Here is a 26,325-nt window from a genome sequence, read left to right as displayed (position 1 = left end):
AGTGTGGCACAACTGTTGCAAAAGTATGTAAGCTCCTGAAGATTGTAAGCTTTAAGGGAGCCCAACTCCTGCAAGTACAATGCAATAAGGATGCAGTCATCTTTAAGAAGAAACAAAAACAAAACCTCAATACTGATTCGTTGCTTTTGATAAATGTTATCTAGATGTTCTTGAGAACTAAATGTACTGGTAACCCCCCTGCCCTCCCCCACTCAGTAGTGATTGTTGAAAGGGATTTACCTAATTACATCTATCATTATTAACAACTGCGAAACAGTGATGCTCTGACAGTAAGCATCATCAATAAATGGTACCAGTGAACTTAGGAACTCATGGGAAAAGATAGAAGTCACTATCAGCAAAACAACTGATTTTAAGAAACTACCATACTGAATGATTTCTGCAATCACAACTGGAGTTAAGTAGCTAGAGCCTGCCTTGTCTGCATCACTCATTCAGACTCAGCTGAGAAGAAAGCCTAGTTCCTTAGGCCTTTGCTAGTTAATGTGTGACAAAAAGCCACTGCAGGCTAACACTTTGATGGAATGGCACTGTACACACAACAGACTGAGGTATGGCAGCACAGCAGGCTAGGTTCAGGTAGGATTTTGAGCCAACCTTCCTCGCTTTTATTTACAGCATCTGATATAATCAGAGAAAAAGCAAACAAGGTTTGCCTGAGAGGTTTCTTATTTTTTCAACTTAAACCTGTCCATCTACATAGGACTTCTGTGTACAAATCGAATCTTCCCTGTGTCCTCAGACAACACAGTTAAAACAAAATGACTGTGTTCTGCAGAAGTAGTTTGCCTTATTGACTTGAATACTGCTGCTCTGGCTTAGCTACAACACAATCAAGGAGGCTAAAGAAAAGTTGACTATATCCTAGTGGTGGTAACTCTTAGCATGCAGTGCTAGAGTCAGGTTTAGCCTCCTGTTCCTTAGTAGCAGGTCATGAAAAAGAGGCCAAACCTATTAGAACTTTCCTGCTGGAGATGTGAATCCAAGATCTTCACACTAGATTACAGACCCTGCAGCAGGCTTTGCACATCTGTGCCCTGAGCACAGAGTTGCTGGGGATAAGGGAGCTCTTCCTCATAAGGAAAACTGTGCCAGCTTTTGAGATGGCTGTTCCAAGAGGCTGCTTTGCAGTGAGAATCCCCAGGCCAGGGAGAGGCCTCCCTCCAGCATCGATCAGGCACTTCATTCCCACTGGAGAGGAAACCCTGCCTCTTCATCCTGACCATCTCTGACCAGGTAGCTTAGATCTTCCCACATCTGTGTCATAAGCACCTAGGCTGAAGGACTCTTAAGAACAGTGGCAGCATTAGTACTGCAACAATTCCACTCTGGATTTAATCCAAACCCCTTTTCCTGACAGAGTTTCTATTTTTAAGATCACTGTTGTTTCCTTTGAAACAAAAAGGCAGGGCACTAACGAGGCCCAATTCAGTTCTTATTAAAATAAGAGCGAGTTATTACATGAATCATTAGAGGAGTCAATCCAAAACCTTGTTCTCAAACAATGGAAGAAAATACAAATCAACCAGAACTACTCACTGTGATGTGTTTAAAAGAAACACTGCAGTAACTGCTTAAAAGATGACCTCTGTAGGTCAACTGTATGTGGTTAATAGTAACTCTTTTGAAAGACGTTAACCTCTGTCATTCCAAAGCAAAGCTGGGGAATACTTTTTAGTACAGAAAATGAATTTATCCAAGCTAGGAAATGTCTAAAAAGTTTTGTTCTTTTTTCTTTTTCGTTTTTTTTTTTTTTTTTTTTTTAAGAAAGAACAGTTTGGAATTGAAAAACTCTTCTAAAATGCAATGGATTATCATATCTAAAATCACTGTAGATTTAGTGCACAATATGAAATGAGACATTTCAACATGCTCTTCACATGGCTACAAACTGTACACAGTGAAATTACAGAGATCCAAAGAACTCTTTAGAACTCTGTTAAATCTGAACATAAATCCAATTCTGTGTACAAAATGACATAATTTAGAAACTTAAAGTTGGTTGGTTTTGTTTTTAACATGGCAGTATATTTGAAATATGGTATTAATTTATGTTTGCATCTCCAAAGAAAAATGTAGAAAGATAACTTAAACTAGAGAATTCATAAGAAAAACTATATCAATTTAAAATTTTACTGCATAAAAATATGTACTTTTCAAATCATTTTAATAAATTAAACATCCCTAACATTTTTAATATATATCCCTGACAATCTATAAAAGAGGGTTCTCGTTATAGAAAATAAATGAAACTCCGAAAGTACCCCCTTCATAAAACATATTTAACAATAATTATATATTTTTCTTCTTCCAGGAATGTAACAATATGTACAACTTCTCTATATTACTATACTATCAAAATAGTACAGAAGTGTGGTAGGGCTCTGCAACTGTACGATGGTAAAGTCATGTTAAAGTGGAGGGCAACTTAGGCCTCAGACGAACGTTATCAGCGTGGAGCATCAGTTTCTGGATGGATCAGATAAGAAGGGGTAAATACAATCTTCTCATCTACAGTAGATTTCACGAGAGGTAGAGTTCCAGTGAAAATGAAAAATCTGGAATAAGGTGCATGCTCAGTATTTTCAATTTGTGACTCGTTAAGGATGTCAGATTTTATAGGAAAAGCTTTCGAGGATTCCTTCTTTTCCCGCTAATGGGGATTTTGACGTTCAGTTTGTCATCTTTTTAATATGAATCTGAAACAGAAAATCAGAAGAAAAAAAACCAAACCATTTCATTTTGAGGAGATTGCAGTTCTCTCTTTAATAGGAAGAAACCGTTTTCAGCGCAAGCCAGAATTCTGAGCTTCAAACACATTGAAACAATGAAGAAATCTCACATTTGCAGTTTTTATTTTTAGAAGATCATACCATCTCTCACCTCATTCAGAATGGCCCAGACTGCTGAATTTTGTATTACTGAGAGCCGGAATGATGAAATAGGATTTAGGCTGGGGTCAACCGTTCCTTCAGCTACACCGTTTTCAAACTTCCCTGCAACAGAAGTGAAAGTATACCTTCTTATCAACTTCTAGTCAACAAAGCACTGACTCCATGTCCAGAAAATGCACCTACAGTATCACAGTTCACAGCTGATACTGGGTGTTTCTGAATGCAGGACTGACCGGTATCACCTCTCAACACAGAAAACAGCCAATGCCTTTGGTATCAGTTTGCTGATACTATAGCAGCAGTCAAGATGGGAGATGTCATTGGAGAAGCCAGACCTGAACAGGATTACACTGAAGGACCAGAGCTTCAGAACTGCCTGCGGTGTGAGCACCCCTGAAAATCCTGGAGGTTTTCAAGCACAGATTTTCATGTAATATTGTGGAAGTAAATATGAAGCCCCTGAATTACATGTGTTCAAAGAGATGGAGCACATCCATGCTTAATGTATTCCCACTTAAAGAATTCTTAACTGCATTATGATTAATAAGAATCCAGTTTAAAAGCCCAGTCAGAATTTACACTTGAAACACAAGTAACATTTATCTTTCTTGACAACAGGTATCCTGCCATTTCCTGCCACACTCCCCAGCAGCCAATCTCATCCCTTGACAAGAGGGCTGACTGACTGTAGGGTTGGTTCAAACCCACACCCCTGTTGACAAGAGTGCAACAGCTCACTGGGAGGGACTTGTGTAGCCACAGGACATGAGAGATGATGTTATGCAACCTCGAGACACCTCAGTAGTAATGTATTCTGGCAGAGAATTTGGGCATGGCTGCACTACAGTTAACCATCACAGCAGGCCTTTGTTTAGTACATGAGTCTCAAAGAACAAATACTGGAAGCAATGTTAAGTAGCCTGCAAGGTCACACACCCCAAATGAAGGAGCAAAACCCAGATTTAGGTTTGGTTTGGTCTTAAAGTGTTTTATCTACTGCAGTAGTAACAAAACACATGGTATTCTATACGTGTAAGAGAGAAGCACCGCTGTCTGTGGCATACCTATCCTGAAGTAACCATCCTCTAAGCGTTTGTCTTTGGTTTCTTTGCTTAATACCAATTCTTCATTCTACAATAACAAAGCACAGATAGGTTTATTTTTCACATATGACATTGCCAAGGAAGGCCAAATTTGTACAAACCTGTTATATACCCAGCATCCATCTATCTCAATAAATCACAAAGCAGTAGAATCTAATACTTATTTATAGCCTTTGGTAAGCCAACACAAAAATTAAAAAAAATCAGCACTCCAAAAGAGAACTGTATTTGGCTTCAAGGCAGAAAAAGGAAGTATCTTAAGTGCCCCACTTAACTGAAATGTCAACTGCCTCATGAACAAAATACACAGCACACAGGTGCACACAGAAAAAGAAAAGCAAAAGCAAAATCTTGCTTTGTTTTCCTATGGTTAAGCCAGAGACTTCTCTCAGGCCAAATGAAACTTACTGCTCACATTTATTGATGTAAAAATTTGAGTAAAAAGGAAAACCTGCAGAACAGCACGGGAAGCATTTCAATTATCACTGCCTCAATGAAAAGGGTGGCAACTACTAAGCTTCTTTCATAAGCACAGAAAAATAAAACTGTAGACCAGAACTTCAAAAACAGCCTGAAAATTACAACCAGAATCACATGACCTAGTACAGTAAGACCCACCATAAGAATTTCCTAGGAATCAGTTACAATTTCTTGACAGGCACAGGACATTAAATTCATCTGCTTTTTGTTTCCACTCCCTCAAGTCCCAGACCAATCCAGTCTAGTTTTTGGCACTATGCAATCCCTCCATGACCATTTATTCATTATTGTTATTTTAAATTTGGTATTTGGCACTTACAGAATAGATTTCAAGAAACCTGTATCAGTTGTATGTGAGAAGACAGGCATACTTTGCTATTTTAATACTACATAAAATAAACTTGTTTGAAGTAGTATCTTAAACCTTTCCCAGAGTTCTGTTATATAAATGATTAGGTAGAATATCCAATTGAAGAAAAAGAGCCTGTATCATCTGGCTTCAAGCAAGAATACATTTTAGACAGTATAGTGCTCCCCTGAAATAAAATTCAGACATGATTTATAGTGGAAAAAATTAGGTCAGCAGGAGAAAGACACAGATTTAGTTGGAATCCAGATACCTGGATATCAAAAATACATGTGGTAAGGTTTGGATGTGTGTCAATTCCTGAACCAAGTTGATTTTTTTCTTAACTAGGTCAAAGAGGAAACAACTGATTTAGATTTCCCTTTTTCTAAAATAACAGGAAAGGGCAGATTGTATGGTTATTTTTTTGTTTGTTTTAAATAGTAGCAGTGAATTAGAAGAAAATGAAGTTCTTCACCTCCAAATTACCAACAATACTTGTAGCAGGTTGCACTTTGAAGGAATATCTGAATAGCTCCAATAGTTTTCTGTGAATAGAGCCAATCTCATAAAAAAAAAAGTACAAGCTTCAAAAGTGTACAGTTATAAAAGAAATCATCAGGTCTGTCTTATCCTGTTAAAAAAAGGGAAACCAACACCATTACGAGGCTTTGTTTTTATCCTATAACGAAGGAGAGACAAATCAATGCATTCATACCAGAAAAGGCAAAACTTCCACGGTTGTGTTCAGAAGTATATCTCCTGGATGCTCTGGATTGCCACTGTGAAACAAGTACCTATAAATAAAAAGGAAACTGATGTACGTAGACTGTCTTACACCAATAGCTAAGTTACCACCTTATGTGTTAATCATCACTTTATCTGCGTTACAGTAACAAACACAACTATTATACTAGACCCACATCAACGGATGAGTGAACAAGTGAAAGATGGTTTCATATACTCCTGTAATTGAAAAGGCTAGCTAAAACTCCTGCATTTCTTAAAGAGCAATTGGGTAATGTTTTACCAAGAAGACCTCCAGATTACACAAAGCAGCCAAAACTATTAACTACTATTGCCAGGTATGTGCTGGTATCGCTTCCAGCCTCTCCCCTCTTGCTACCCATGTCTGGTCAGCCCATTTTTGTGCCACCAGAACAAACTCTGCATGTCTGTTCTGAACCAGAGCAGGAAATGTATCTGTGTGGACTCTCTTGCCAAACTAGTTTCCCCAGAGACCTGACCACCGCTCTGGTTCTTAGCACAGCCTCATTAAAGACTGTGCCAGGAACTCATGGCCAACACACTAAGGATATCTGAGTTCAAACTTCTATTCCAGAGATAGATTCATACATATATTTAACGAAATCATTTGTTGTGGAGTTCTTTTTTTATTTAAATGTACACACAAAAGATTATTTTACATACTTGTACAAAGTCCCCGTTAACCTTATGCAGATGTGTAATTAATAATTTTTTTAATGCAACAGAGTAAATATGTACCCAAACATCCCCTATAATTTTCAAGTAGTGAAGTGCAAGCCTTAGAATTCTAACTACCCCCTCTCTGACAGTTTTTTGCAGTACTACGTACCTGCAGACAGTCAGTTACAAAAGACAGGGTTTAATTTCTCTTTTTTCTATATAAACACAAACTTGATACCTCTTGATACCAAACAGACATACACATATAAATAAGTAACAATATTTTTTACCACTAGATGGTATCAAAGCTTGAAAAACTGCTCATGTTCTTATTTTTTTCTAGGAGACCACAGAGGCGTTTGTTCAGATTGCTGTCTGAAAACTGCTTATATATTACATCTACTCAAAAGTCACCTTTAACAAACTTAATTTACTGTTAATACATTCATATGAATATGTAAAAATCTATCAACACATTTCAAACTTCTCTTCAATTGGAAACTAGAGAAATAAACATTAAGCACTACCTTCCACATTAAACACATCACCAGCCAGGGACAAAATTAGTTCAGAAATTATCACTTGATTAAAATTACAAACATTAGCTCCACTTGCAATTTATTAAGACATAATTGGAGATGTAATTTGCAGTTTGTCTTTATCCAGTATGTCTGAAGCCAGGTAGTACTTGACATTAATCCACATTCCATAGCTACAGGTCAAGAAGTTGAACAGAGCCCTTTGACCCTGAATTAGAAAAGTCTGTGGTAATAAAATAGGAAATAATTTAAAAATACACAAACACACAGAGGTACGTAACATTTACCATGGCTCAGAGGAGTCAAAATCATACATGAAGATCTAAGAAAGCTAAACTGATCCCTGTTGCACCGACTTCAGTAGAACTTCACACATTGAACTGCAAGACAATGGGATTTGGTAAGCTTCAACATTGCATGTACTTGTATGCACCTCTAGGATTACATGCTCCCAGTGGAAGATAAAGCTCTGGTGGTGGTCTATGTGGGGGGAGGCGGTAGTTGGGTTCTGTTTTGTTTCAAGAACAGCCCCACTGCTGTAGCAGCCATTCCTCCTACTGTGCTGACTTCTGAACCTCAGGTGGGGTTTCTCCCCCAGCCCCAAAGCTTACCATGCCATGAGGGCATCAAGCTCAAAAGCTGGCAAGATGCTGAAACCATTAAGGGAAGTAATAAAATCTATTTCCTTGTAATCCAGCCCACCTTTTTCAGTCTCTTTTCTATATCTGTCAACCATATGCACATACATATAACATATGCATATGTCACATCTTATTTAAGATGATGTTTAGAAAGGGAGGGATATTTTTATATCTGAGCCCTGCCTGAATGCTTGATCAGATAACACCTACTCTGACAGAAGTTACACAAATATGAAAAATAGAAGCATGAATGCACATAACACAGCTTATATCTATAATCAATCTTCTGCTTAGAAATACAGTTCACGAATTAGAAAACCCACTTTGAAATAACATTTAATTTACAAATGAGCAGCTGTTCTATAGCTCCTGAAAGCAGCCTCATTTAGCTGTTCTTTTATAAAGCTCATCTCCTTGACACACCGATAAATCACAAGCTTTCAAGGCTTTCAGGCTATGAAATGTTTTTCTGGAGACTGAAAGACAGAGACAGAAAGCCATCGAAGCTGCTGTGCTTTTGGTTAAGTCATTCTGATGTCTGTCCTGGGATTTATAGGTGACAGCCCTTGGAAATACTAAAAGCTGTGTGCCTTTTTTCCTCCACCCTGGTTAACAAACGTTTTCCCTAGGATGGAATCAAAAACACTTCTGTATATTTGCTACTTAAACATAATGCCTTCTGAACCATTCTTTCACATTAAAATTCTGAAGGCCACAGGCCTCTAAGTATAATAATCCCATGCAAATGCATATTAACCTGAAGTTACAGAACAGCATGGTTGCCTCGTAGAACATTATTTCACAGCCCGCTTTAATTTCAAAACACACAGGTGAACAACTTGGACGTTCCTGATGGAAATTATCAGCAAAAAGCAACTCTAACTCACAACTAGCAAATGATACACCAATGTATCTCAACTTCAGAGAACCTTTTTCAGTATCAGCCTCTCTTAAATTTAAAGAGGCCGAGGTCAAACATAATAGCTAGCTACTGCACGCATTCAAAAACACAGAAAATCTCCTGACTGCCAGGAGTTGTACGTATGAACAAGAGCTCACATTCTGTACTTGACCTCAATATAATAAGAGGATAGAAGAAGATGCTAGACATTAACATCTCACATTGCATTAAAAACATTCATAATACAATTTAAAGAGCACTGAAGATTAAGAAAGCAAAGTGGAGCAGAGTTGCAAAGAAAATTGCAGTCTTCACATTGATTTCTATGTGCAGTAATACCAAATGCTATCAATCTCCACACATTTACCTTCAGAATTCTTCTTTGAATAGCTAACACTTTTCCGTCTTTGAGTACTGATGTTTTCACCTGTGCTTCTGGCAAAGAAAAATAAAAGCCAACTTCAACTCTTTACTCTCTTTGTATTTTGCTTATGGAGCGGATGTCTCTTTCTTCTTTCCCACACAAAGCACACTGAGACTCAGAGAACTGAGTCTAAGTCAATTTGTTTCTGTCCAGGCACTCAGAAGCCCATCTAACCATTTATTATACTTTATTATTAAAAAAAATCATTGGCATTCCCTTTTTTTTTTTAACCCAAATGCAACTCTATGCATCTTTTGTTTCATTGAGCCATTACAAAGAAAACATACATCATGACACTAAAAGCTTACCACAGTCAATGGCAGCTCTATAAAAGGAAATAATACAAGAAAAATCTAAAAAATGCAAAATTCCCATTCACTGCCAATGCATTTTTATTCTGAAGAAAACAGACCAATCTCACTCGATGCTAAACACAAATATTCTAGGAATCTATTTATGAATGTGGGCCTTTGTCTTCTGCAAAGGACAGAAATCAAATCTTTTTCTCTGTGCATCTTCACATCTCCTTATTAGCAATTTGATCTACTAGTATATTCCATTTTCAGAAAAAGGATGAGAGAGAGAGAGGATGGCAGAGAGGAAATGTTTCCTTCCATGTTTGCACAAATTGTTCACTAGCAACAGGGAATGTACCAGTTTTTAATTCTGCACAACATGGATTTCTATAGAGCTATCAGTCAGCTAGCAGCTAGTTTGGGGCTCTCTACAAATACTGTCACCTCTGCAAGAGTTATTATCCACCAAAACTATCTTGTCTTTTTGACCTTTGGATGCAAATAGGTTAAAAGAAATCTAATTGTAACTCCACACTGTCATTTTCCCAGAACCCTCATTAGAAAATGTTATTTTCACTGTTACTGGAAACATGCATTAACTGTGCATTACTTTCCATGCTTTTCTTGTATAAAATATAAAAGAAAGATTAATAACTTCTTTTTCATCACTCAAGTTCAGTTTTCTTCCCTATCCTTTAGGCCACTTACTCATTCCTTTGCAAAAATTGCCTATACATGAGGGTAAAAAAAAATCTTTATTACAATCTTTATTTAAATACACACACACAAATACTCCTAAGATATAAGGAATTCTTGCCTTATTAGTTTCCAATTCAAAACACAGGAGACAAGGAGGAAGGAACTTTTACCTCCATTCACTTTTATGCAAAACATTTGGTGGGATTTCATTTACTCTGTCCAAAACAGCAGCTAGTCTCGCTGCCCATAACATATATTAAGGACATATACATAGGCTGCTCCAAAAGTAATGCCTCCTGTTTGTTTCCATGGAAACTATAACGGATGCAAACAGCATAATAACATTATTTGATAAAGCAAATTCTCAGCTACAAAACACTATTTTCAACACAGTCACCAGCATTAGCCATGCATTTTTACCAGTAATGAACAAGAGCCTGATTGGCGCACTCAAAAATCTGCATGGCCATCTGGACTACAGCTTTTTGCATTCCCTTTGCCACTGCTGAAATGTACTGCCCACCATTTCTTTGTGCTCACATCCACTGTTTGGTCTCCATTAACATTCAGCAAGTGTTGAAGAATGTCAGTGGGTACCATTTTTTCCATGTGGAAGAATTCCATGACACACCTTTGCTTCATCCTCACTTCCATGTCAGATGCCATTGTGTCAGACGACTCTTTGCTGCCATCTGTCACATGGCAACAGCACATCACAGAACATTGTTGGGAAGGTTCATCCTCCACTGCCATGCCACCAATATCTGCCCCTGACATTGCAGGCCAACATCACAAAATAGGAGGCATTACTTTCAGAGCAGCCCTCATACATGTATATATATATATATATATATACATACACACACACACACTTTAGAAGTGCTCCACTCAATTTTCTTTAAACACTGGCATTTATTAACATGTGAGATGCACTTAGGTATGGACAACCTTACAGGAATCTGGATGCAATTATGACATATCAGACACCCAAACCCTTTGGGAAATCAAATTAAGTAATTTAGGGTATCACAAGAGGCATTAGACACCTAACACTCAGGCAACTGCATTAAGCCTCTTAATATTTCTGACCAAGAACAGTAAACCCAGGAACACTGCCAAATACACAAATCTGGAGTATTAGTGCCATTAAGGAGGAAGCAGCATGTCCTTGGCTCAGGCAGCTCTTTTCTTCTGTCTCTGATCCATACTTCCTTTTCTTTTCAGATGAAGCATTTGCCTCATCACTGCAGGCATAGTTCCATGCCCAGAGCAAGCAGCATCAGTGGCTGGGAGCCTGCCTGCCAGGTCCCTGCTGTCAGTGTATCCATTTGAGGATGTTCTACTCATTAGTACAGAAGCTTATGTAAACACAGAAACCAAGTCCTCAATTCCTCTTTTTTTTTTTTTCATCCACCCACACTGAAAACATTAGCCTAACTGAAATGCACAGAAGCATCGAAACTTTAATAAATTTATGAGACTTCCAAGAATTTATCAACTGACATTACAATTAAAGCTTAACAAAATGATAACAGGTTAAATTTTAGTAAGTTATACTATAACTATGCATTCAAAATACAGATTTCTAAATTGTATACCATGTAGCTGTATGCATGTGTTATGTCAGCTGGAACTGCACACGAGAGGCAGAATGTATTGCATTGTGCTGAAGGAGAGCTTGCTTCTACATTGAACAGCTTTAAAAGCTGTGCTGCTTTTCCCCTATAATGAAGTGGGGTTAATAGCAGGTCAGAAACCATTGCTTCTTAAACAGGTAATTTTCAGTACTGTCACAATAATTTAAAAGCAAAGTAACTCATATGTTTAGTTATCGGGTGCCAGACAATACAGAATACAATAAGTTTCAAGTTCAAGCAATCAAATACATAATTCTCATTCATGCAAGAAATACATGTTGTGAAGAGCTACCACAGGACATACTCACCAGGTTAGCAACACGTGTTCCCTGGGATTCCAGGGTCAACAGCAGAGAAAATTGGATGGTTAGTCCCAAATACCACACCTCAAGCAGCTATGCCAACACCAGAATACAAAGTAGTAAATGTAATCTACAAGTAGACTTGTCCAAGTGTTAAGACTCAAGATTAAATCATCTTTAATGCTAGGCAGTAAGGTCCACCTCATAAAACCACTTCATTAACAATCAGTGGCACATTATGAGGACTACCCAATCACTTGTTAAAAGCAAGGACACAGCTATGAGACAACTAGAGTTAAAAGCAGAGGAGTGTAAAAACAAAGGAGATCTACACGCAAAACCCAAGAAAACACAAGTCTGGAGTAAGGCATCTGAACTGAAACAAACTTGAAACCCTTTACTTTTGTAAATACCCACTCAAAATTCCTACTGCAGGAAAGCTGACAAGCGTACAAATAATCTAAACAAAATGCCCACAGGTTACATGTTTCCAAGGACTTCCTTGGTGCTACTTAGTGTTTTCAAATAAGTAAGTTCTTTATCTGATTTTTTCAGTCAAGTCCAGAGGGAACGCTTCAACTTAGGAGATGGTTATGACAATGATGGACATTTAACAAGTGATGCAATTGAACATCCTTCATAAACTCCTTTCTTTTTTAAAGAAGGATCACATTCAAAATGCATTACTACTTTTCCAGATTCAACCATCATCCACCACTATTTCAGAGAATCTTACTTTAAATATACATACATATATATATATATATATCTCAAAGCAGTGTCCAGTATCCACAGCACTTCGCAATGAGCTCCTTTGTCTCAACATCCATCACTGACATCTCTGAAGAAAAATTGTAACCAGCAAAAAGTACTAATATTTATAGTTATTTTTAGTAGCAAGAATGAATGCTAGCACCAAATGTTAACTTAAGTAGTAAAAGTGTGAACTTCATAACGTAACTTTCAAACACCCCTCTGAGCTTCAATAATTAAGTGAGCCTGAAACAACAGTATATGCTGAAATGGCAAAGTGAATTTTAATAATTATTTAATGACTTTAAGAAATGTGCTATTTCTTGTCTTTACAAAGTAGGCTGTTTAGAGCATCCAGAAAGTAGTCCATCCATTTGAAAAAAATAAACCTCCTGCAGTGGTGTGCAAGTAAGAAAGTCAGTAGATCTACTTTCAGTCTCAAAGACATGCTATTTTAACAGCAGTATGCATCTTTGTGTTATTGCAAAAATAAGAATGAGAATTCAGCTTACTGTCAAGGGATTTGAGTATTCTGTCTGGAATTCTTTCACTTGGAAATGACTGAAAAGATTCAGTACAAGAGCTGTTATTAAAATGAACGTCAGACAATTTCAATTTATATTTCCCTTGTCTTGTTCAGGTGCAGTTTAGAACGATCAATGTCTGACTTCAACATTCAGCAGAGATATGCCATCTAGGTTTAACACAAAATAGCCACAAATGTTCTTTTCTGCTCCCCTACATGAGTTCAGATCTCACCTGAGATTACTAAGAAATCCTTGCCGCTGTTATCTCTGACAATATTCTTGGGTCTCAAAAATGAAATATTTAAAGACTTAATGAAAGCTAATTACCAAACTGCTATACTCAACAGAAAATTTCAATTCAGTTCTGCAAAAAAAGGGTTTGGCATGGAAAAACAAACTCTAGGAACAAGTTAGTGCTCTGTCATGCTGTAACAGACCTGCCATTCATTCTGCCAGTTGTGGTCAATATTTCCATTGAGAAGTTTGTTTATCAAGGATTTATTACTGGTGCTATTAAGCAGTTACACCTCAAACCCACTTGGCAGAAAATGTTTAGTGCTAATTCAAAGAACTGTTCTACTACTTTAAAAACACAAACAGCATCTGCTATGTCCCTTCACAAACGCAAGATGGCTTTCAAAAGTGTATCTTGTACTTGCAATCGCTGGGGATGCATCTCCCCACCGGGCAAGTTTTCCTGATGTGCAGTCCACTTTCCCTTTTACATGTTTCAACCCACTCAACCACACATTTACATTTGGCTGCCTCAGCAAGCATCACTGAGATATCAGGAAGCACAATTTCTTCACCTAACCTTCACCTACCAATATCTGCTTCTGAGGAAGGCAAACAAAATCAAGCCCTCAACAATTTTAAATGATAATGCCAGAATCACAGAACCGTGGGGTTGGAAGGGACCTCTAGAGATATCGAGTCCAACCCCCTGCCAAAGCAGCTCCCTAGCCCAGGTTGGCGTCCAGGTGGGTCTTGAATGTCTCCCAAGAAGGAGACTCCACCACCTCTCTGTGCAGCCTGTGCCAGTGCTCCTCACCCTCACTGTGAAGAAGTTCCCAGGCACATTTGTGTGGAACTTCCTATGTATCAGATAGTGGCCATTTCCCTCACCACACACTGCTGAGAAGTGTCCAGCCTTGTCCCTTTGCCAAACGTAGCCCTGATCAGCCACTGACTACAGAAAGACAAAATACTGTATTTTTTATGTCCCTGTGGCAAAGAAACACAAATGAATAAACATCAAAATGGCTTAAAATGATCATTCAAGTGATGCTAAACTTAGCTTTTTAAAGTCTGAAAAAAAACAAAATCATTCTAAGTAGCCAACTTCGTTTGAGGAAGCAACTAGATTCAAGACACTTCACCTCTGTAACTATAATTACTTTAATCAGTAAGTAAAAATAGTAAAATAACTAAAATATTCATATAATCCTCTACTGCTGAGACTGCTTCTCAAGTCTTAGCCCTAGCTACAGATTTTGAGCACAATAATGAAAACTGTATTCCCACCTTTTGCAGAAATAATCAGTGTTTACTTCTATCCCCAGTTCCTTCACCATTAAGGTAACACATACCAAATACATATTTTCTTCAGACTTCCATTTGCTGCTGATTTTTGAACTACAGGGATGACTTATTACACTTTCTATCAATAATTTACTGAATCATAGAATGGTTTGGGTTGGAAGGGTCCTTTAAGACACCTAGTTCCAACCCTCTGCTATAGGCAGGGACATCTCCACTGGACCAGGTTGCTCAAAGCCCCATCCCAGCCTGGCCTTGAATGCTTCCAAAGAAACCCACAACCTCACTGGACAACTTCTTCCAGTGTCTCACCATCCTCAAAGTAAAGAGTATCTTCTTAATATCTAGCCTTAATCTACCCTCTTCCAGTTTAAAACTTATCCTGTCGCTTATCACTACGTACTTGACTCACCCTAATGAAACAACAGCGTTCCACCCAAGATCAATACTTACTTGTTACAGTTGCCCTATTCATAAAATAGAAGCATATAATTCTTAATAATAAATAATTCAGAAAATAGAAACAAATTGGACAATGATCACTTTATAACATGGAAGAAGAAAATCTCATCAAAAAGGAATCACTAAGTTCATACATTTCATTTGGAAAATGTGTCATTTTTATACTACTGGCACAGGATAAAAAAGAAATCTGCCTTTAATCCAAGGAGGTATGGCAGTCATACCACTCAACACATGTATCTCAGAAAGCTATCCAGGAAAATCTTTCAAAGCACAGCAATTTAACTGAAAGAGGAATGTGACATCTTGCACAACAAACTTGAGTTTCATAGGTCAGACCAGCTTGGAACAACATAGAACAAGGAAACTACTGATCCTCACTTAGTCTTTGATTATGTTGCAATGAGTAGAAGTTGACTAACTGGATTCAGTTCAGGACTGCAAAAAGGGCTCCTTCACAAGAAAAGCATCCACACAAATCATCCAAAGAAACTTTGCTCTACCATACTATAGGTACTGGCCTCATATAAGGTATGCATAGAAAAGTGAGAGGAATCCATTAATGTAGCAATGCTTGGACATTAAATAAGCCATTTAATTTTTAAGTCTTGGACTACTATGTTGGTAAGACAGTAAATAAGAAAGCAGCAAAAAAGTCTCAGCAAAAGTAAAGACTAAAAACTCTAGTAGATCAAGTCACCTCCAGCCCTCCAACAAACCACATATACTTTCATTTCAAGCCAGTTTTTAAAATTAATTAAATGGGTCAACTTGGAGTTTTAACTTCTTTTCAAGCCCTAAAGCACAACCTAAAGAAAAAATAACTAACAACCTTTAGAGTTCCCAAATTTCAGGTAAAAGGACACCATGTGTTCCAGCAAGATTTCTGGTCTGGACAATCAATGGACTGAGGCTGAGGCTGCAGGGCACAACATACGGTACCACAAACTGTGCTGCACAGTCGTAATTGTAATTAGAAGCAGGCCAACCAAGCACAAATAGAACCAAATTGGCTTCTCTGGATTCCCTTATGAGCTGCCATAGAAGCACTAGTCTTGAATTAAAAAGCTCCAGGTAAAATTAAAAGAAAAAAAGAAGCAGACAACATTTAAAGCAGTAGAAACATGGAAGGAAAAGACGCTGATGATGAGTTTCACCTAAACTGCAAATAACCCAAGATGATTTCACCTTAGTTTATTATGACAGCTCCCAATTATACCTTCAAGCATTCTTCAAATGTGTACAGCCTCAGAATAAGAGACCAAAAACAAACATTTACTAACCTTTCTACATTGACAGGCTTGTCAAATTTAAATAGAATATAATCCCCAGCAACCGGTGTGACAGCCCAGAAAAAATCTTCCCCTACGTAGGTCTTTTCTAGAGTATGCCCCTGGTAGACTTTTAAAGATGTGGACACCTCTGCAGGTGGATTCACATGGATTTTGTGCAGTAGCGGCTTCAGGAAGTCCTTATCCTGATTGAAAGAAAGACAAACATCACGTTGTTTTATCATGTTTTTCTCAAGTGGTTACACTTAAAGTGATCTCCTAGAGAAAAAAAGAAAAAGAAAAAAGAAATATAATACTCATTTCCAGATATTTCAGATCTTGTACTAGGTAACAAGACAAGCTTCCATTAAAGTAGTAAATAAAGAAATAAAAATTTCAAAGTGTATTTCCACTACCAAATATTCACAAAAATAAGTTGAGACTGGTATTCAAAAATACTAAACAAGAAAACTCTTGTTTCCTCAAAGGCTAAAAATGAAAAAAATAAAATCATCAGGTCAACTTGTTCTGGAAAGGAAGGAGAAGTGTAGCTACTAACCGTGAGTTTCTGGATCTTCCCTGCCAGGGAGGAGTGGAGGCCAACATGCTGGAAGAGAGAAGGCCTGAAGCGTATCCGTAGGTTTGATTTCTGCCGATCACAATGTTTCTAAAGCAAGAGCAGGAGGGATAAAAACCCAAGCTGTTAAATTCAACAAAGAGATGCTGAGATTTTACTGAAAGAATGTGATGTTACATGAACCAAAAAGATGCACAGAAACCTACACCTATTTATCCAGTTCACCTTGGTTTTATTCTAGAAATCTAGCAATACTGACGTGCAAATATATTACTAGCCAATAAAGGAGAAATTTACATCTGTTTTGTTTAGAGCCTGTTTCTTCAGTCATTCAGAAGGAAGCTACCTGAGGAATAAAGGACCAAAAATCTAAATTTAAATCACCATTTAGAATCTTCTCTATGACTGCTATACAAGTAGTAGTATTCTACAGTGCTGCACAGGAATTGTAAGAAGAAATTCATTTTAGCACTGTTACATATAGAAACTAATCAGACATTTTCTTTCACCAACTACCGTATTCATCTCCAGAATCCAAAACAATTATAAGGCCTCTAAAAAAGGTGTTTCTGAAGGTTTACTTAAGAGTAAAATCTTGTAGGAAAATAGATTCTTTCAGGACACACAGTCAGTACAATAAATGGTATGCTAGTCTTCATCAAAAACAGCACATTCACTAACATTAAAACATTTTAGAAGTTTCACAATAAGAAGAAACTTACAGCGTCTTTTTCAGGGTTACACACTTTCACCCAGAGAATATGGTCCAGAAGCCAATCAATAGGTTTCTCCTTATAAAACATAAATATGAACTCTACAATAAGAGTGATATCTGGAGACTGGAACATTTTGCCTGCAATGACATTAAGAATAACTGAAGTTATTTTATTATAAAGTTAGAACTGTATCTTGAAATCACTGAGATAATAAGCAAGTTTGTACCATGAAAAGGTATGTTAGTGATGAACAATGTGAAATCTCAGTGTTACTAAAAGCTCTGTACTTCTCATAGAATCATGGAAAGCTTTGAGGTGGAAGGGATCTTAAAGGCCATCTAGTTCCAGTCTCCTGCCATGAGCAGGGACACCACTCACTACATCACGATGCCCAAAGCCCCATCTCACTCGGCCTTGAGCATTTCCACAGATTATCTGGGCAACTTATTTTCTACACTCTTACAGTAAAGAACTTCTTCCTAATATCCAATCTAAATCTGCCCTTTTTTAGTTTGAAGCCTTTTCTCCTTGTACTGTCACTACAATTCCTGATGAAGAGCCCCCCTCCATCTTTCCTGTAGGGCTCTTTTAGGTACTGGAAGTTCACTGTAGTCTCCCTGGAGCTTTCTTTAGTCCAGGCTAAACAATCCCAACTATCCCAGCCTATATTCACTGAAGAGGTATCACAATCCTCTGATCATATCTGCAATTCTCCCCTGGACTTGATCCAACACCTCCATCTCCAACTGATGCAAGAAGCCCAAGAGCTGAATAAAGTATACCCAGTGAGGTCTCACAATTGCAGAGCTGGAGGGGACCATCACCCCCATCTCCCTGCTGGCCACCCTTCTTTTGATGCAGCCCAGGATACAGCTGGCCTTCTGGACGTAAGTGCCCATCTCATGTTGAGCTTTTCAGCAATCAGCAATCCCAAGATCTTTTCTCAATACATTCTCCACCCAACCTGCACTTGCACTTTTGATTGCCCTGATGCAGATGTTGACTCAGCCTTGTTGAACTTCATGAGGCTTCAACTCAGCCTTGTTGAACTTCATGAGGTTTGCATAGGCCCATCTCTCAAGCCTGTTTCTGGATGGCATCCCTTCCCTTCAGCATGTCAACCACACCATGCACTTTGGAGTCATCAGCAGACTTCTTGAAGGTGCACTCAATCCCACTGTCCATGTAATGAACAAAGACATTAAAGAGCACTGGCGCCAATATAAACCCCTGGTGAACACTGCTCATCACTGTTCTCCTCTTCAATACTGAGCTAGTGTCCACAACTCTGAGTTCTACCTCCAGTCAATTCCTTATCCAGCCATAAAATCCATGTCTCTCCAATTTAAAGACAAGGACGTTGCACAGGACAACATCAAAAATGCTTTGTATATTCTGGGTAGATGATGTCAGTTGCTCTTCCCTGATCCACCCTGCTCTAGATTACCAAATCTGGCAGGCCAATTTGAACTTAATGAAGTAATGTTGGCTGTCACAATGAGACAAGACAACTGACTTGTAGTTCCCTGGATCTTCCTTTTTTTTGCTTATTAAAACCAAGGGGGTTGCGTTTCCCTTTTTCAGTCACTGGGATCTTCATATGACTGTCATGACTTCTCAGATACAATGGACAGTGGCTTGAAAACTTCATCTGTCAGTTCCCACCGGACTGTTGGATGCATCTCATGAGATCCCATAAACTTGTGCATGTTCAGGTTGTTCAGAGATCTCAAACTTCTCCCAAAGTGGGAGGTTCTTCATTGTTCCTGTCCCCATCTTTGCCTTCTGTGACATAAGTTGTGTGGCTGGAGCACTTGCCAGTGAAGACTGATACAAAAAAAGTTCTTCATATCTCAGGTAAATAGATCTCCCATTTCCTTCCATGGAGGGCACATTTCTTTTCCTTGCCTTCCTTTAATAACTGACATACCTGTAACAGCCTTCATTGTTGCCCTCGACATCCATGGCCAGATTTAATTCTATCAGAGCTTTAACTTCCCTAATCTTATCTCTGTCTGCTTGAACAATTTCTCAGCATTCCTCCCAGGTGACACATCATTGGTTCTAGAGTTTTCAGCTATGCAAAACTAAAAAATTCTGGAAATTCTGTACAGCACACTAACACACACTTAAGTATGCAAAGTGTCCTCTATATTTTTAATGCCCATGGCCTTCGTAAGTTTTTTAATACACTAGAAAAGGAGATCTGGTTCTCACATACAAGAATGAAACATCAAAACCTAACAGCTTTCATCAGAAAGGCTGTTAAGGAGCTGCATAGGGTATTCTCGATGACAAACAAATGAGGAACAATCTTTTGTAAGCAACTTAAACTATCAGCAGTGGAGCATTCCACTTGAGCACGTGACTGAGTGAAAATGAAGAACTGCAAGCACTCTGCCTTAATCAGTCCTTACAGTGGATGCTCACTTTTACACAAAGAGAAGACAGGATATGGCTGAAGTATCACCCTGAGCCAGTACTATACTTAAGGCAGAAATTTATCTAGTCTTCAATGATGGCATTTCCATTGTGAATATGCAATGTGGACCATCCCTCAGAGATTAAGTTACTTTTCCTATGAGGCTCACCAAGGTCTGCAATTCATGGAGGATTATCACAAGGTAGTACAATAAATCAACCACTAAATAAAAACAAGGAGCAGAGAGTTCAAATCTCTTTTAACAAGGATGGAGAATTTCTCTGGTCAAATGGGACTGAGCTTGGCATGTTACACACCACCTCAGCACAGATACAGAATTCCAGGTAATTAGCTTACATAGTAAGAAACCGGGATATGTTTTAAGTGAAAACATCCAAGTTGCAGTGGCCTTGTTATGTGTGCTACAGCAGTGTCAATTATCACAGAATCACAGAATTGTAGGGGTTGGAAGGGACCTCTAACCCCCCATCAGACTCAAATACCTGGAGATTTGCTCTGACAGAGCTAAGATCCTGACCTGCAAGATCCATTTTCCTCTCTAAAAGGGGATACACACAAAGAGATCACCAAAAGGGCTCTGTCATTTCCAGAAAACATGTCTGATCCATAGGAACTCTGATTCCACTCCTGCATGACTTGCATGAAATTGGCGAAGAGCGTAGCCCATTAAATAACATTTCTTTTGGAATTTGAAATCAGTTTGGAGGAGTCTGAATGAGACTACAGTCATGGTGTAGTTCAATACAGAAGCAGTATTTGACATAAGTCCCAATTATTTCATCTGTTGGAATGATTTTATGATCATAAAGGAGACTATTCACAGAGTTGAGTGGAGAATTGTGTTAAGACATATTAACAGACCCAACACTGTCATATCAGAAAGCTGTCCCTTACACAAACTTCGCATTTTTGTTTTGTAGTAAAAACACTGACATTACTTGTTAGTGCTTTCTACAATGAGAACCTCAAATAGACATCCCTACTTGAAATTAGTGTGCAACTAAACTGAGGCTTCCACTAAACGACAAAGATTTCTTGTTAAAAATATAACATTTTTTTCCATTTTTTTCTTTATTAGTATCTTGTTGCTACCTACATACTTACATTGTTGTCATACTGTTCAACATTATTTACAGAAGTATTTAAAAACAGATAGGAAACAATCAAATTATTTGTACAATATTGTGTAAAATATTCATGAGGAATAACAGCTCTTTCAGCTTGCCACACTCCTAATTTTCCTGGTGATTCATCTCTGCCTACTGCTTTCAATAACAGTGCAGGAAAAGAGAAAAATACAAGAAACCCTAATCAAAGATCAGCTTAAAAATGTAGGGGCTCATCAAGCATTTATGGGACTGAAGTCATCATCTCTGGATGACACTGGTTGAAATTGTCAGTCACACTTATTTCCACAGAAAGATGACCTTTCCATGTGGCATTGTAAAGATACACATGCAACCAGAAAACAAAAACATCCCAACATCATTATTTCAATTGCTGCGGAGGCTGACTAAAGAGAGAGCTTATCCTCTTTCAGGAGCCTATGTATTCAATTTGCTCTGCAATCCTTTACTTCCTCTACTCAAGGACACAGCAATAGCACTACACTGTACATAAATCACTTTGAATAGCTCATCTTCTGAAGAAGACAACAATTGTAGTCTTCAGTTGTCATCTGAGGTAAAAAGACATTCACAGACCATGCCACTTGAAACCTGAATGTCAGGGTACTGAATTGTTACCAACAATTAAATCACCAGAGAAAAACACCGAAGAGTAGGCACATACCCATTTTCTCTAATTTTTCTCCTAATTTAATCCAAAATAAAAATAAGATACAAGCAAGCAAATTATTTACTTCTATGTGGTAAACTTGTGCCCAGAGATGCTTTCTTCTAGGCCTGTATTTGCATGCTATTGATCAACTATGCAGCCAACCACCCCTGACTCAGTGAAGAATCCCAGGTACTATGGCCGCTCCGTATTATACTCCCAAGCACTGAGGAAGGGTTCAACAGCACAGGCAAAGCCTTCTCAATGGCCACATTGAATGGCCACAAGTTGCGCCAGGGAAGATTTAGATTAGACCTCAGGAAGCATTTCTTTTCTGAAAGAGTGGTCAGGCACTGGAATGGCCTGCCTAGGGAGGTGGTTGAGGCACCATCCCTAGCGCTGTTCAAGAAGCGTTTAGATAAAGGACTTAATTTAGTAGTTGGGTAGAGAGAGTGATAGGAGGATGGTTGGACTAGATGATCTTATAGGTCCTTTCCAACCTTATGAACTTATGAACTTATGAACTTCTCCCTGAGTTCACAATGAGCACTGGAGCAAAAACTAGCAAGCAGAATCCTGCTCCTCAAGCCTGAGACACGTACCTGGCGTAATACTATACTGCCGCTCACTAAGGACAGATAAACACATACTGCTTTGCAGAAGTGCTGTCACCACCTTTCACACGGCACAGCCTTCCCCCAGCTCTCTGCCTTTCAATACAACACAACACCTCTTCTATCTGCCATTTCTGTCACCTGCTAAGTACTTCTGAGCCCAGAACACCCTTCCTATCCTACACCAGCTCAAAACCAGACTTGCTTCACCACAGGCTATCCAGCAGAGGTCTTCAAAGCTCTGGAACCCCAACTGTACACAGCTTCTCTTTGGCATGGTAAGCAGCCCAAGACAATCTCCACTCCACACCATCCAATATTTCAGCCCCTCTAAATGCAAAACAGCCAAGCCCTTGCCAAACTTCTCCTTAATGAGGGTGTCAGCAGCAGCCTGGCTTCCCTGGGACATGGACATAGACCGAGAACAAGCAGAAGCATTTGCTCAAACCCCTCAGTCCTGTGACCTTCCACACAGCTGCAGAAAGCACCGGGAGCCATGAAGCCATCCAGGTGGCATCCAAATCTAGCCTGCAGACTGCCCATTTGCTGTCCCCAATACAGTCAAAAATCATCAAGCTGGAGAACTAAGCAAAAATTGTAAGAATGAGAAGAACTGCAAAAGACAACCTAGAGGCTGATTTCAGACCACTCCATTAAAGTTTGTGACAGCTGACACCATAGCTACAGGACAAGGTGTTGTAAATCTTCCAGAAAACACTTCAGCTTACAAGCAGTTGGAAGACAAATTGGTATTTCTCATCAAAATCTGGCAGGACTTTACCATGTTATGCTAAAGACTGCAGTGCAGAGCTGAATTCAAAAGAGCAGAAGAGGCACCTCCTTCTACAGAGCTTCTACAGAAAGAGCATACATCTCACCCATTATTTATTAGATACTTGACAGCACTTAGGGCTATGCTTTCAGTATCAAAAAAATAAAAATAAATCAAAGAAAGCAACTTCTCCTCGACGCTAGAGGTGACAGAATTTTATAATCCTGCTGTCAGCCTAAACAGCTGCATTTCCCACTTCTTCATGTAGTACTTGCGTTAAGTTAGATTTTCAGTTCAGAAACACTGTGACAAAAACACATTTTTTCCTAGAATTTGTAAGCTGATCAAGGCTTCCAGTAGACTACAATGAATCAACTGCACTAAATCACTAATTGCTAAATCACTAGCAGTTCTGTACTCTATTCTCAGATATCTACACAAAAATCATCTCAAATTGCAACCAACCACTTTTGCCCTTCTCTTCAGCTGTCTGCTTTACCAAATTATCAAGATTCATAAAGAGATAGCAGAGATGGGGAAAATCTACATTGCTTGCATATTCATATGCTGTATAAGGCTATTGTACATCAGTATGTTTTAAAGCCAGAAGAGTTAGTCACCTTCATGAATACCAACTTTCTTCTCAAAACTTAAAAGTGGGATAAGTAGCTAAACTGGGACAAAAAAACAAATGTTATTCTGCAGGTGAAAAGAAAACAACACATTAAGATATGTAGCCATAGCAAAACGCATCCAAAAGTGATGGCATTTAATCACCAGGATGAAGACCACTATGATAGAAGGACCAGAACAGGGATGCCCAGCAGCAGAAACAACTAATTATAGCTATTTTCAGATCCTGCAATGCAAATAGTCATATAGGAAAAAGAAAAACAACACAACTTTGAAATATTTTTTACAGCTTTACATGTGACTAAACCAAATCTCAGGGTTAAGAAGTATCTACTTATTCCCCTTGGCCTAGACTCTGCCTCCTCTATAGCAAACTCTATGAATATAGGGATGAGAAGGAGAAATACATAAGTATCCTGAAATATATTTTCATTGGGTTGGTAGCACATGTCCTAAACTGTTGGGCTTATACACATTTTGACATCGCAGTATTACAAAAATGCAACTTGCCAGTGTTGCTCTCTACTATTCCATCCAAAGTGTACTAAAGCAAACACAGAATGAAGGCAAATTGTTTCTATAGCCTAGGAACTTCACAAAAAATTTACATTCAAAGCCCAGTTAGGCCTGGATCTAAAACTCTAACCTCACTTAAGTCCACAAATACAGTTCAACGGTTCAAAAGTAGAAACAAAGTTTAATCAGATGATATTGTTCAAGCAATCTATCCAGCCACAGAACCACAGAGAGCTGAGAGTTGCAAGTTGCCCCTTCTCCCAGCAAAAGAGACAGTGTTACTCTGGGCAAAAATTCCAGTAAATTATTAGAATGCTTATTTCTTCATGATAGGCAGCTCCATCTCCTGTTTTGCCCCCCTTGGTTTGCCCAAGGCAATCAAGCAGATTGGTTATGTGGGTAGCAGATAGTAGATGAGAAGACTTCCCTCTGTCAATTTCCTCTCCTGCTCTCCACTGTAGGTTAGACTAGCAAGTACAAAGCAATGTACAAAGCAATTCTGTACCCTAACAGTATTTTAGTTAATGAGTGTTAGTTTCCATTCAACTCTGTCAGTCTCTGAAAACCTGGAAATCAGGAAACTATTGCCTCAGCAACACACCTGATGCTGAGCTATAAACATGGTAGTGCAGGAAACTTCACAGCGTGACTTAGTTTTTAATTTTCCCTTGAGTATCTGCAGCTTTGTGCTTTTCATCTGATCATGACACATCACTGCAATAATGAAATACTCTTTCATTTAAATTCCTTTAAAACTTCTCTTTCCTTTCTCTTTTACTGTTTAGTATCTCTCGATAAAAACATACTATTGTAACATAGAAAAAATGGCAATACAGTGATTTCATCAGCCTCCCCGAGGAGCCCAAGATGCTGCATTAACTTCTCTCACTGTTGTTTACTGCCATCGACAGACAGTTTCTAACTAACTTTACAAAGGAGCACATGTCATAACTTCTCCTGGATGGATTAGAAAGGCAAAGATAGAACAGGCTTGGCAATCCAGACAAAACAATGTCTGATGATTCTTGGAAATTTCACCATAAACATCATTTTGCCTGTTTCAGACAGTGTTAATTCTTGGGCTTTTTTCCCCCTTGAACTTGACAGTCTAATTACATTTTTATTTTAATCACACTCAAAATAAGTAATTCCTTGCAGTTAAAGTGTTCTTATAAATAAAATAACTTTTGGTTATAAAAATGCTCTTATTTCCAACAGTTTGAATTTGACTGTGATAGAAAAGTAGACAGACTAACAAATGCAAACATGAGTTAAACCACTGGTCTATATGCAGTACAAAGATAACTTTGAAGTCAGATCACTATTCATCACGCCATCTAAGGATGAATGTGTTCTTTCAAACTACTAAAATGAACATTTTCTTACCAATGAAACCCAGCTGAGAAAATTCCAGAATCATCCAATCTTCAGAAGCGAGCTGAAGCGCAAAGTTTTTTATTGTGCTGAAGTAATTCTGCTTGACAACGATGTCATCCTCAAGCTAGAAAAAGGGAGCAATGATATCAACATACATAAAAAACAGAAAAGGGATAGGAAAAAACACTGCAAGAAAACAGTGATTTGTAATATGCTGCTAACAGATACCCATATATTTTTAATACAAACACTGCTATAAAACCTCAGCTCTACAGGCTATAAATATTTTAGGGTTTGTAGTCTATTGGTGGAGAACTAATCCAGAATCTTTCTGTAATAAAATGCCTTGAATACATTCTCAACATAATGCAGTAAGATCACACTGCTTTTCTAGCTTCTATCTTCAGAGAAGAATCATTCACGAAATAATTTTAGATTTAAGTGACATCATCAGGGCATTATATGGAAAACAAATATAATATTTTTTTTTATCATTTCTATGATGCTGTGATTATTTACTCGCTCCCTTGCTAGCACTGAAAGACTTTCTCAAGATGCTAAGAGATGCACTCTACACAGGCAGGATTCACCTCCCCATTTTATGACCCCAGCTGTCACACAGAAGAACAGGTGCACAG

The 26,325-nt window shown here is 38.3% G+C and overlaps 1 protein-coding gene across 1 annotated transcript in view; it reads right to left on the bottom strand.

Annotated features, from left to right (window-relative positions):
• Positions 1 to 1,741: 1,741 nt before the first annotated feature.
• Positions 1,742 to 26,325, bottom strand: part of MGAT4A (alpha-1,3-mannosyl-glycoprotein 4-beta-N-acetylglucosaminyltransferase A) — a 65,645-nt gene continuing 41,061 nt past the window's right edge. Inside the window, exons 8-15 of the mRNA XM_065741197.1 lie at positions 25,697 to 25,811; positions 17,563 to 17,693; positions 16,823 to 16,930; positions 16,276 to 16,469; positions 5,563 to 5,641; positions 3,980 to 4,046; positions 2,905 to 3,017; positions 1,742 to 2,720 (exon numbers count right to left, since the gene is read on the bottom strand). Of these exons, the coding sequence (XP_065597269.1) occupies positions 2,694 to 2,720; positions 2,905 to 3,017; positions 3,980 to 4,046; positions 5,563 to 5,641; positions 16,276 to 16,469; positions 16,823 to 16,930; positions 17,563 to 17,693; positions 25,697 to 25,811 (834 nt within the window). The 3' untranslated portion in view covers positions 1,742 to 2,693. The remainder of the gene's footprint in view (positions 2,721 to 2,904; positions 3,018 to 3,979; positions 4,047 to 5,562; positions 5,642 to 16,275; positions 16,470 to 16,822; positions 16,931 to 17,562; positions 17,694 to 25,696; positions 25,812 to 26,325) is intronic.

Source organism: Cyrtonyx montezumae, unplaced genomic scaffold (genome assembly GCF_038088225.1).
Source record: "Cyrtonyx montezumae isolate F1298 unplaced genomic scaffold, pur_monq_1.0 scaffold_3, whole genome shotgun sequence".
Lineage (NCBI taxonomy): Eukaryota > Metazoa > Chordata > Aves > Galliformes > Odontophoridae > Cyrtonyx > Cyrtonyx montezumae.
The sequence above is the reverse complement of the archived record's forward strand: the minus strand, read 5'-3'. Positions and strand labels throughout refer to the sequence as shown.